At 44.4% G+C, this 13,503-nt stretch overlaps 1 protein-coding gene across 1 annotated transcript in view; it reads right to left on the bottom strand.

The window, feature by feature from the left end:
- Positions 1–13,503, bottom strand: part of LOC137571194 (cytochrome P450 2K6-like) — a 64,948-nt gene that overhangs the window by 19,916 nt on the left and 31,529 nt on the right. Inside the window, exons 5-7 of the mRNA XM_068280018.1 lie at positions 10,471–10,631; positions 7,020–7,196; positions 859–1,000 (exon numbers count right to left, since the gene is read on the bottom strand). Of these exons, the coding sequence (XP_068136119.1) occupies positions 859–1,000; positions 7,020–7,196; positions 10,471–10,631 (480 nt within the window). The remainder of the gene's footprint in view (positions 1–858; positions 1,001–7,019; positions 7,197–10,470; positions 10,632–13,503) is intronic.

Raw genomic sequence — 13,503 nt, forward strand, 5'->3', positions numbered from 1 at the left:
AAAGCAGAACCCGTTCTGCTCCAGGCGACAGTGCAGGATTAACTACTTATCGACCGATACACGCCGACTGGCATCGACGCGGCGGCAGCCCCAGGACCACTCAATGCCAATTGGCGTGAATCCTGGGGGCGGAGATTGCAGGGGATCACGCACGCATCCCCGCTTGAATGACGGAACTCCACTCCGTCATCAGTCTACCAGCGGCTATCACCACTAGGAGACTGTTAGACGGCCGTCTATTTACATTGTACAGCGATGCAATCTACAGCAGCGCTGTACTGGGGGCAGCCGTTTGACACAGCTGTCCGCCTGGGAGGCACGAGACTGATCGGCTCTCATAGGCTGATGCCTATGAAAGCCGATCGCTGTGATTGGCTGGCGGGGGAGGGAGGGAGGGGGAAGGAAATAAAAATAATTAAAAAAGAGCTATATTTATTAAAAATAAAACAAATATTTGTTGGAAAAATCAAACATCTATCTCAGCAGCAATCACAGCCAGCAAACAGAAAGCTCTGTTGGTGGGCAGAAAAGGGGGAGGGGGTGGGGATTCACTTGTGTGCTGAGTTGTACGGCCCTGCAGCGAAGTCCTAAAGCTGCAGTGGCCTAAATTGTGAAAAATAGCCTGGTCATTAGGGGGTGTGAGCCTACAGTCCTTAAGTGGCTAAACTGCACAGTGTGGCCGTGCTCCATTGGGAATGACTTGTCAGTGAGATTTGAAGGGTCCCAGGGCTGAAATGGCAAGGTGCGGAAGAACGAGGGAACCCTCTAGATTTTCCAAAGGCTTCCTTCGACTGAGGTAAGTACTCAAAGTGAGCACTTTTTTCCCTTCATGGAAAACGTTAACATCAGAGCTCTTACTTTGAATCTCAGGATATTTCATCATTAGGAGAATCCCCCATCGCAAAGTAGATGATGTTGTCTCCATCCCAGCGGCAAACAGGTTGGTGATGAGTGACCGTAAATTTTTATTGTGGAAATACCTGGCAGAGTCTGGTTTCTCCTTCACAAATAGAAAACAATATATAATTTTCTTGTGTTTCACAATACTGCAATAATTACCCCAAAGTTAATAAGACCAATATTAATTAACCACTTTACCCTCTGCGGTACGGATTTCTCCATCCCGTTTTCCACCCTGTCACCAACAAGGGACGGAGAAATCTGTACCTGACACGGCTCCCGCCGCTGTCCGCGCTCCCGCTCGCTCGTCCACGAGCCCCCGCGCTCGTGCACGCCGCCACACGCTCTCCGGGAGATCAATGAACGGGAAAAACCTTTCCCGTTTGTTGATCTCTGCCCCCCGCAATGATCAGCTGCTTCTACGAGAAGCAGCACGATCATTGTGAATAAAAAGTTGCTCAGCCTCCCTGAACTTCCTGCAAGCTTACTTCCTGTACGCTTGCAGGGTCACATAAACAAAAACTCACTGTGGCTATCTTGTGGCCAAATAGTAAAACTACACTCTAAAGCATTTTTCATATACAAATACCTTAGTTAAATATTAAAAATTAACCCATTACCTCCCACACTCCCCAATTTTTTTTTTTTTTTTTTGGTAATTAAAAAAAAACATACAATTAAAAAAAAATACATAAATAGTTACCTTAGGGACTGAACTTTTTAAATATTTATGTCAAGAGGGTATAACACTGTTACTTTATAAACTATGGGCTTGTAATTAGGGATGGACGCAAAACTGAAAAAAATGCACCTTTATTTCCAAATAAAATATTGGCGCCAAACATTGTGATAGGGACATTATTTAAACGGTTTTATAACCAGGAAACATGGGCAAATACCTTTGATGGGTTTTAATTACAGTAGCATGCATTATTTAAAATCTATAAAGGCCGAAAACTGAAAAATAATACATTTTTTTCCCACATTTTTTTCCTATTTTCCCGTTAAAACACATTTAGAATAAAATAATTCTTGGCATAATGTCCCACCTAAAGAAAGTCTAATTGGTGGTGAAAAAAAGCAAGATATAGTTCATTTCATTGCGATAAGTAATGATAAAGTTATAGACGAATGAATAGAAGGAGCAATGAAAGGTGAAAATTGCTCTGGTGCTCAAGGGGTAAAACCCCTCAGTGGTGAAGTGGTTAAAGGACAAGCGAGGTGAGGAAATACATCTATCTTTACTTACCTTGGGTTTCTTCCATCCTCTACAAGTCATGTGTGTCCCTCACCGCAGCGCTGATCTTTTCCCGTCTCCCGCTGGCAGCCTCTGAAGATCGCTGGCCCCGATGGGTTGGAGTCTTCTGCACAGTATTACTTTGCAGGCAAATTTGTGCGTGGCACGGGTACACGCCCGCGCATGCGAAGAAGACGTCAACTCTGAGGGGGTCAGTGATCTTAAAGTGATCCTTAAACCTAACAAAAAAAATGAGATTTACTCACCTGGGGCTTCCCTCAGCCCCCTGCAGCCGATCGGTGCCCTCGCAGCCCCGCTCCGATGCTCCTGCACCCGCCGGCGAACACTTCCGGTCTGGCCGTCACCGGCCGACAGGCATGGGAAACAGCATAGGGGGCGATATTATGGCTGGGAACACAAAGAATCACTCGTGTTCCAATGCCTGTCGGACGGTGACGGCCAAACCGGAAGTGTTCGCCAGCGGGTGCAGGAGCATCGGAGCGGGGCTGCGAAGGCACCGATTGGCTGCAGGGGGCTGAGGGAAGCCCCAGGTGAGTAAATCTCATTTTTTTGTTAGACTTAAGGATCACTTTAAGAGGCTCCCAACAGGAGACGGAAGAAGATCAGAGCTGCAGCAAGGGACAAACATGACTTGTAGGGGATGGAAGAAACCCCAGGTAAGTAAGGATAGTTTATTTTCTCATCTTGCTAGTCCTTTAAACATATGAGGTTAAAGGACAACTGACCTAGGATGCCATATTTATTTCCTTTTAAAATCAGTCTGAACAGACACTTAACTAAGGAGAGGGAAGGCTCTGGTTCCTATACAGCCTTACCGTTCCTCTCATAGTTTCGTGACGCCCTTGTATGCGACCGAACATGCGTATAACGTGCAGTGTGACTTTTCTGCTCCATTTCACTCCTGTTTTACTCTGAATGCAATGCAGCCCCCACTGTGAGCATAACCTGTTATATTCAGCAATGTTCCTCTTTGAAATGCATCATTTCATACAAGCGTGAAATCAGTTCGGCTAGGTCTCCATTGCACCACATGACAAGGTGGATGGTCACAGTGGGTATGATTTGATTTACTGTCTGACCACTCTTGACATTTTGGCATTCATTGAAGTCTTTTGTGATGAACAGCAATGGATTTTGGGACTTTATGCAGTAAACTGCGGTAAAGTTGCTATGCGCAAGGAGCACATTTCAATCATACCCTTACTAGCGGTGGGGGAGAACCATCCATTAACTCATTAGCGCTACATGCGTTACTGTGGTAAATGCAGTTAGCCATGAAAACACACATCAAATAAGGGCACCAGGAAAAAAGCATGAAGTATAGCCGAGATTTTAAAGCGGACCCAAACCAAACATTTTTTTAATTCAAAATATTTAGTTGCACCACTCTGACACATACAAAGATAAATAAACACTCCTTCAAACCTATGAGCATTTCAGTGCATGCTTTTCACCCTTCTCTTTTCATAACTAGGGTTATACAGGTGGCAGCCATTAGCAATTCTTCCTTTGCCAGACACCTGCTACTCCACCAGTTGGCCGGATTCTGTCCCAGCAATATGAAAGGAAGAGAGGGGTTCCTCCAATGAATGTAAAATATTTTATATTTGTCATCATGCAGATGAAAAAAGGCTGCTATTTATTATTATAATTTAGAAAATAGATTTTATTACTGAAATCTTGTATTTTTAGTTTGGGTCCACTTTAAGATATTGGGCTTGATTTACTAAGACAAATAGCATGCCTTATCAAAGTTAGCACGCCTTATCAAAGTTAACACGCCTTATCAGAGTACCATAGCGAACTTATGCCTGATAATTGGCAATGACGAGAGCTCCACTCGTCCTGCCCCGAGCCCCTGCGGGTTCGTAGCGCTCGCTATGCTACTCTGATAAGGTGTGTACACATTGATAAAACATGCTATTTGTCTTAGGGAATCAAGCCCTCTGTCTATAACAATATTTTTATTGCATCTTTATCTGAGATAGAATAATAAGTATGTTAAAATAACAGTAATAAAATAGCAAAATATCATCTATAACAAGGAAAACATATTTACAGTCATATTAACCAGCCTGGCGTTCTATTAAGATCGCCAGGCTGGCGACCGGAAGTTTTTTTTTTAATTAAAAAAAAACGATTGCATGCAGCCAACTGAAAGTTGGCTGCATAAAAGCCCACTAGAGGGCACTCCTAATGCGTACTTCTGATCGCTTCCAGCGATCAGAAGTAACAAGAAGGGCCGCGATGAGCGCCCCTTCTTGTTTTGCTTTCCTCATTGCCATGGCGACGAGCGGAGTGACATCATGGACATCAGCCGACGTCCTGACGTCAGCCGCCTCCGATACAGCCCTAAGCGCTGGCCGGAACTGTTTGGTCCGGTTGCGCTGGGCTCGGGCGGCTGGGGGGACCCTCTTTCGCCGCTGCACGCGGCGCATCGCCGCGCTGTGGCGGCGATCAGGTAGCACACGCGGCTGGCAAAGTGCCGGCTGCGTGTGCTCCTTTTTATTTGAAGAGAATCGCCCCAGCAGGGTCTGGGCGGCAGCCTCCGGCGGTAGTAGACGAGCTGAGCTCGTCCATACTGCCCAGCAGGTTAAACATAGTAAAACACTGGTAATATTTTACAACAACTAAATCTAACCTTACTCTCACGCAGAACCCTCCCTCTACTGATGCCTAACCCTAAGACCCCTCTGGTGGTGCCTAACCTTAAGACCTCTCTGGTGGTACCTAACCCTAAGACCCCCTCTGGTGGTTCCTAACCCTAAGACCCCCTCTGGTGGTGCCTAACCCTATGACCTCCCCTGGTGGTGCCTAACCCCCAGACCACCCCCCCTGGTGAGGCCTAACCCTAATACCTCCCCTGGTGGTGCCTAACCCTAAGACCCCCTGGTGGTGCTTAACCCTAAGACCCCCCTGGTGGGGCCTAACCCTTAGACCTCCCCTGGTGGTGCCTGACCCCCCTGGTGGTACCTAACCCTAAGACCCCCCTGGTGGTTCCTAACCCTAAGACCCACCTGGTGGTGCCTAACCCTAAGACCTCCGCTGGTGGTGCCTAACCCTAACCACCCCCCTGGTGGAGCCTAACCCTAAGACCCCCCTGGTGGAGCCTAACCCTAAGATCCCCCTGGCGGTACCTAACCCTAAGACCTCCCCTGGTGGTACCTAACCCTAAGACCCCCCTGATAGTGTCTAAACCTAAGACCCTCCTGGAGGGGCTTAACCCTAAGACCTCCCCTGGTGGTGCCTAACCCTAAGACCCCCCTGGTGGTACAGTAATAAAATAGCAAAATATCATCTATAACAAGGAAAACATATTTACAGTCATATTAAACATAGCAAAACACTAGTAATATCTTACAACAACTAAATCTAACCTTACTCTCATGCAGAACCCTCCCTCTACTGATGCCTAACCCTAAGACCCCTCTGGTGGTGCCTAACCCCAAGACCACCCCCCCTGGTGGGGCCTAACCCTAAGACCTCCCCTGGTGGTGCCTAACCCTAAGACCCCCCAGGTGGGGCCTAACCCTTAGACCTCCCCTAATGGTGCCTAACCCTAAGACCCTCCTGAGGTGGTACCTAACCCTAAGACCTCCCCTGGTGGTACCTAACCCTAAGACCCCCTGGTAGTGCCTAACCCTAAGACCCCTTGGTGGGGCTTAACCCTAAGACCTCCCCTGGTGGTGCCTAACCCTAAGACCCCTCTGGTGGTGCTCCGCTGCAAATAAAATACATAAATAAAAAAAGTGTATTTCTAAGATAATACATTTCAAAATGATAATTTACGCAAATATAATTCTCAAAAAACAAATTTCAAAATAATAAAAAATTTTAAACGATAATTTACAAAAATAATAATTGTCCAAACGAATTTCAAAACTATATTTTTCCCAACACTTTCTTTCAAAATTAAAAATTTCAGTTGGACTGGCCTGGTGTCTATGGGGCGCCCAAATATTCCATTAGCCCCAGGCGCCCAATTTTCCTGATTCTGCCACGGAAAGGCATTGTACTGTGAGTTGACTTACTGTGAGTTGACTTGCATGTCATGAGTTTGTAAACACACTTCAGGGAGCACTTCAGTGGCTGGATAGTGTACTGGCTAAAGGATACCTGGAAAATGTTTAGCAAGCATGTGTGGGAAACAGTTGTCATGCCCATTGATCCCCCCTGTTCTCCTCCGTCATCCTCCATTATCTTCTCAAGGCCCACCGAAGCTACTTCCGGGTCAGCTAGGTTGGTGAGTAGTTAGCAGGCACTGCCCAGAGTGTCCTTGATCGTGCGCCCACAGCGGAGAGCGCTCTGTGCATGCGCATGACCTCACGACTACATAGTGCTCATGCGCAGAACACTCCCAGCCACAGGCACGTAATTAAAGACACGCGTCGCCGGGCAGCGCCTGCGCACTACTCACTGACCTGGCCAACCTGGAAGTAGCTTCGGGAGGCCTTTAGGATATAACGGAGGGGGGCAGAGGAGAATGGGAAAACAGTGGGCATGAGGAGTGCTTCCTACACATGCCTGCTTCCCCCATTTAAAAAATGTTCCAGGCCAAGGTTTCCTTTAAGGGCTCTGCCTCTGACACAAGAGACGTGGATTCCAATCTCGGCTCTTCCAGTAAGCAAGCACCTTTTCAGTAAGGAGTTCTTGGACGAGACTCCCTAACACTGCTACTGCCTACTGAGTGTACTCTTGTAGCTGCCTCACAAGCGTATTGAGTCCGTCAGGAGAAAAGTGCTATAGAAATACTGGAATTATTATTATTATTTTTCTCACCAATATTGGTTCGCTTTAAACTGTATTTCATAAAAAAAACCATGCAATTTATTTATACAAACAAGCTTATAAGAAAATAGACCTCTTGCTGTCTCGTTAAGAAGGTGTCGATAAGATTTCTTTGGTCGTTGGCATCCAGTTCCGCCTTGTACTTTGGAAAAGTTTCTTCGACGAACTCATGCATCTCTTTGGTATTTTTATTCACAGTCCTATGATCTCCTGGCAGCCAGCGTATCACAGAATAGAAGGTGTTGTACAGCTGGGGGGAGCCAAAAAAACAAGAGGAGAAAAATAAATAATTTATTTTCAGGAGGATTTAGACATGTCTTCTTTACAGAATATTTTCACCAGCAGTTTTAAAATGAGAGGGCTGTAGATACATAAAAAGGAGAAACGAATAGTGACATGAACATGTGCATGAAAAAAGGGCGCCGTGAAAAAAGGGCCCGGCTGGATAACAAAATCTGATAACGATAAACATTTTTTTACGATAAATGATAAAACAGACGTGAAATAATAACGAAAATATATTAAAGTTAAAAATTGTTACGTAACGTAATTCAACAATACAGCTTAACCCAACCCAACTCTCTAAGTGGTGCCTAAAGCTAACCACTCCCCCGGTGGTGCCTAACCCTAACCCCACCCCTCGGTGGTGCCTAACCCTAACTCCCCCAGTGTTGTCTAATCCTAATACCCCCCCTGGTGGTGCCTAACCCTTAGCACCCACCCTGGTGTTGCCTAAAACTACCGCTGCCCAGGTGGTGCCTAACCTTAACCGCTCCCCCTGGTATTGCCTAACCCTGACCACTCCCTCTGCAGAAACACCCTTTTCCACATAGAAATGATAATACATTTTGTTGTGTTACGCAAAGTGCTTAAATCTTAAATCTTGAATAATATCTTTGATAATGTAAGATCTGTACATACAAACAAAATAATATGATAAAACTATAACGCTGCAAGCTTCTAAAATGATAACATACTTCAAAAACTTTAATATTATAATGTTATGTTGTGCCCTTTTTTCTGCTTTTTTTTGCCGTATTAATGATAATTGCATTAAAGTCTATGGCGGCGCCCTTTTTGTCCACCCTCAGCCGCCGCCTTTTTTTCCTGCTACCACATGAACAGTTGGAAACTAGTACAGCTGCGTGCATGAAATAGGGGCTCGAGGAAAAATGGAGGATACAATAATCGTTCATATCTATTCATATTCTTTGTTTTTGAAGTGTAAATAGTGTAAAGTATCATAATAAAATATCAGTTTATATTAACAACTTAAAGAGAATCTGTATTGTTAAAATCGCACAAAAGTAAACATACCAGTGCGTTAGGGGACATCTCCTTTTACCCTCTGTCACAATTTCGCCGCTCCTCGCCGCATTAAAAGTGGTTAAAAACAGTTATAAAAAGTTTGTTTATAAACAAACAAAATGGCCACCAAAACAGGAAGTAGGTTGATGTACAGTATGTCCACACATAGAAAATACATTCATACACAAGCAGGCTTTATACACCCTGCCTTTTGAATCTCAAGAGATCATTTGTGTGTTTCTTTCCCCCTGCAGCTATCTTCCACTGAAGTGTCAGGCTGTTTCTTCCTGCAGAGTGCAGACAGCTCTGCCCATATGTAATTCATCAGTATGTGAAAGCCCAGCCAGCTCAGAGAAGGATTTATCCAGCTTGTAAAAGATAAGAGAGAAGAGAGAAGCTGCCCTAATCTAAATAATACACAGGCAGTGTGCAGAGAGGGGCCTGGAGGGGGGAGATGCATCACAGAACCACAACACTGAAGAACTTGGCAACCTTCCAGACACAGGCTGACAAGTCTGACAAGAGAGAGATAAGTTGATTTATTACAGAGATGGTGATAGTAGAACGTGCTGCAGTAAGCCAGAACACATTAGAATAGCTTTTGGAACTTGTAGGATGATAAAAAACAGGATGCAATTTTTGTTACGGAGTCTCTTTAACCTAACCTTACTCTGACATAGAACTCTCCCCCCTACGATGCCAAACCATAAACCAAGTACATTTGAAGTCGGCGCCGGTAGACTTGGGCACAGGATACAGCAGTATATGGCTGATCCTGCTGCTGCACAAGTCCTGGCCGTTTTAATTACTATTCCCCCTCCAGGCCGCCATGGATAGTGGGGGAATGAAATAATTCGGCTTCCAGCGATTGCTGGAGGCCGAATCGCGCGCACCATGCGGCAGAAGCAGCAGTGCCTATCTGGACGAGGAAGCTCGTCCAGATAGGCCGAACTGGTTAAAAATGTCAGAAACTATAACGTTCTAATTTTTAAAACTAACACATTTCAGAAAATATAACATTATAATTAGCAAAACAATAATTATAACGCACCCAATTTTCTGCTTGGGGTGCCTTATAGCCTATATTGGCATTAGAGCCTATAGGGTGGCCAAATTGTCCATTAGCGGCGGGTGCTGAAATTTCATGCTCCGGTGCAGCTACATGACGTGACAAAAACATACCTAGACAGAGGGAAGCCTCTGGATAGTCCAGAGACTTCTCGTGTCTTCCTTACTCCCACCATTGCCACACACATGAAGCCTCTGAGCATATCCAACAAAAGCTTGCCGGATATGTTCTTGCGCCGGCACTTGCCCCCATGTACGAGTGTGATCGTACTGTGACAAGACTATGGTAAGTATGGCCACGCCTGTGCAGTAAGCCTAAGTGGCTTGTCCATGAGCTGCTCCATGCTACTGTGCAGGGGCAGCTGTATTCACACAGGAGCAGTATGGCCGTGGTTGTGCACAAAGAAGAGCGCCACCACAAATTTTCAGAGGTTCCAGAGACTTCTCTTTTCTTAGGTAAGTATCCAATTTTTTTTATTTATTTGCTAATCATTATGGTAATTAGTTGCCTATTTCCTCAGGAAAGCTCCTTTGATCTCAGTTACCCTCTCCCTAATGCAGCAGTAAAGTCTTTGGTGGTTATAGATGCCCCTCTGCCCACAAACTTCAGCCACAAAAATGATAAGTGGTTGGCCCTGTCAACCAAAGCCGCTCTTTTCCTCATGAAGGAGATGAATCCTGTTAGGGAGATGAATGTGGTGGTCATTTTGGAAAACCGTGGTGCAGGAGAAGAGACCTGCTGAAGAGGAGGATCTTCTTGGGATGGTGAATACATCAGCTATTCTCAAGGCTGGATTTATACTTTTTCCACCCCTAGGCCAATTTTATTGTGGCTCCCCTTCCATGTGCAGGACTCTGTCCTCAAGGTCTAACCTTCATGTACAACACCCCCCTTCAGTTATATACAGATCCCTTGGGCAGCAGCTCCCTATTTCCATGTGTTGCTCCTTATTTACAACCATAGTATTCCATTCCTCTTCCTCCATATGCAGCAATCCCTCTTCCACGTATAGTTGCCTCTTGGCCAGCTGTTGCCTTAGGCCCAGGCCTTTTTGGCCTCTTCAGAAATCCGGCCTTGCAGGAGGATTTTTATAGGAGTGGTTAGAAGGTTAGGTTCAATGTACGTTCAGCTTTGTGATCTTACATACCGCAACCATTGGGGAGGAGAATAGTTTCACGTTTTCATTTACTAAGCCCATTAATCTCAGGAACACTGGATCTTCATAGTTAAAACGGTGGCCGAGTATGATGGACACAATGATGTTGGCCACCGCAACATTCAGTAGCACGGTGTTTTCAAAGGGTTTCCCTGAAATTAAAGCGGTATAATATTACTTTTTATGAAAGTATATTAAAAAAAAGAATACTACAGAGAAAAATATAGGACCTGTCAGGAACAACTGTCCACTTTGTGTTGCTACTTCCCCTCATCAGCTTGCTATTCATATTTTCTTTTTAAACCCAGGTCTTTGCTTAGAACGAATGCTCAGACACCTTTTAACCACTTGAGGACTCAGCCTTTAACCCCCCTTAAGGACCAGTGTGTTTTTTTATGATCTGTGCTGGGTGGGCTCTGCAGCCCCTAGCACAGATCAAATAGCAGGCACAGCGACCAGATCGCCCCCCTTTTTTCCCCCCTATGGGGTTGATGTGCTGGGGGGGTCTGATCGCTCCTGCCTGCGTGTGGTTGGCGGGGGGGGGCACCTCAAAGCCCCCTCCACCGCAGGATTCCCCCTCTCCCTCTCCTGCCTCCCTGCCCCGGAGATCGGAGGCTGCACAGGAACGGATCTGTCCTGTGCAGCCTCTAACAGGCTCCTGCCTGTCATGTGACAGCGATCCCCGCCCGCTGATTGGCCGGGGATCGCTGATCTAGTACAACGCTGCTGTAGATCAGCTAGCAGCGTTGTAAAAATGTAAACAAAGCGAATTATTTCCGCTTGTGTTTAAATTTAGCCTGCGAGCCGCGATCGGTGGCCCGCAGGCTATTCACGGAGCCCCCCGCCGTGAATTGACAGGAAGCAGCCGCTCACGCGAGCGGCTGTTTCCTGACTAATTAGCCGCCAGCCGGCGACGCAGATGTGCGTCGCTGGTCCTGCAGCTACCACTTTGCCGACGCGTGTTATGAGTGCGCGGTCAGCAAGTGGTTAAGTTCTGAAAATTAGTGTTGAGCCGCAATTTGCGTAATTTCACGTTTCCGTAATCATGGATGCAAAATTTGCTGCTACGATGCAAATTCAGCATTCCATAATTACCAAACAAACCGTAATTTGGAATGCCGTAATCCTAATTTCTGCCCGTAATTTTGTATTTCGCCACAAATGCACATTTAGCGTAATTTTGTGTTTTCTATAGAAACAAAGTTATTTTAATTACTAAAATGGACGTACTTTTGTTTCTAATAGTAACTATGCTAATTTAGGTATTTATTAAACTCAGGAAAGCCACTCATTGATTTAAATTACTAATTGCAATTAATGATAATGCAAAGGCCCCTGCACATGCTGTCACTTTAAGTGTATTGGGAGGCTCTACCTGTAGCCACTTCTCAGACAGGTGCTCTTTGACAAGGTGCATTTAGTGGTCATGCATGCTGAGACACTTGGTTTTGGGCCTTGCAATATCCGATAATACAAAGGTCTCTGCATTTGCTGTCACTTTAAAGGTACACAGTTTCGAAACCGGCCAAATTTCTGCTTTAAACACAAAGTTCCGATTAATTTCCATTACGGAAACAATCACAATTATGAAAAGCAATCGGAATTACAAAATTCAGCGTAAATAATAAATTTTGCATAATCTAGCGAAATTACAAATTTCCAATTACGGCGCGTAATCGTAATTAGTTCATTACGCTCATCACTACAAAAAAATGTTATTATGTTATGAATAAAGTCCCTCTATGATGACCCATAAGAATGTTACCACTAAAGAGTTACCTTTGGAATGCTTAGCTCCCTCTCTTACAGCAATACAAGCTCTTGCTTGTGTGGGAATTGAGCTGTCACTTATGTTCAATGATAATGAATCGTAATAGGTTTACCTTAATAGAAGTAACTTTAGAAGACTTAGCTGCCTAACAGCAACAACTCCAACTCATAAAGAGATTCTTATTTTTTAATATTTTAAGCCTTATTTCTTTTATCCTATAAATTCCTATACCTGTTCCAATGTGGTCTGGATTACTGCAGCCTTTTCTAGTTGCACTGTCTCTGTAATATATCTAATCTTCTTTTCTTTGTCAAGCTTTGTCGACCCAGGGAGGAAGGGGCTGCCTCTGCTTTGATAGGGAGAAGTTATGCACACCCCCTCCACGCCCCCTACAGTCTCTGTGCGTGTGCTTCGTTTATTAGTCACAGAGTCTCTGCTCTAAATTTCAGCTTGTCTGAGGTGGAAGGGAGCTGCCCATGCTGAGAAACTGAGAGAATCCCTGACTGGAGTGCAGATAATTCACTATGTAATAAAAACTTGTAGTATACTGTAACATTATATATATATATATATATATATATATATATATATATATATATATATATATATATATATATATATATATATATATATATATCCATATATATATATATATATATATCCATATATATATATATATATATATCCATATATATATCCATATATATATATATATATATATATATATATATATATATATATGTATATATATATATACACTCAAACATCACTTCCTGGTTAGCCGCCATGTTTTTTGTTTGTAAACACTGCCTAAAACTGGCGATTAAAAGCCAGGATCGCTGAGGGGAGTGGCGGAAACAGCAAAGAGGGATCCAGAAGATCACAGTGACTCGATTGGTATGTTTTTCATTGTACAAATCGGACGGTACAGATTCTCTTAAAGTTTTCATTTTGTGTGTGAATAGCCAAACTGTTCTGGCGAGTCACGCCTTCTCTTCATTTTTTGGGGGCTGCTGCTTCTAAACCCTCCTTTAAATGAGTAATTCACATTAAAGGGTATCTGAAGTGAGAGGGACATGGAGGCTGACATTTTTTCTCACTTTAAACATTGCAGATTGCCTGGTTGTCCTGCTGTTCCTCTGACTCTAATACCTTTAGCCATAGACCCTGAATAAGCATGCAGATCAGGCGTTTCTGACTGAAGTCTGACTCGATAAGCTGCATATTTGTTTGAGGTGTGTGATTCAGACACT

The sequence above is a fragment of the Hyperolius riggenbachi genome, chromosome 4 (assembly GCF_040937935.1).
Source record: "Hyperolius riggenbachi isolate aHypRig1 chromosome 4, aHypRig1.pri, whole genome shotgun sequence".
NCBI lineage: Eukaryota > Metazoa > Chordata > Amphibia > Anura > Hyperoliidae > Hyperolius > Hyperolius riggenbachi.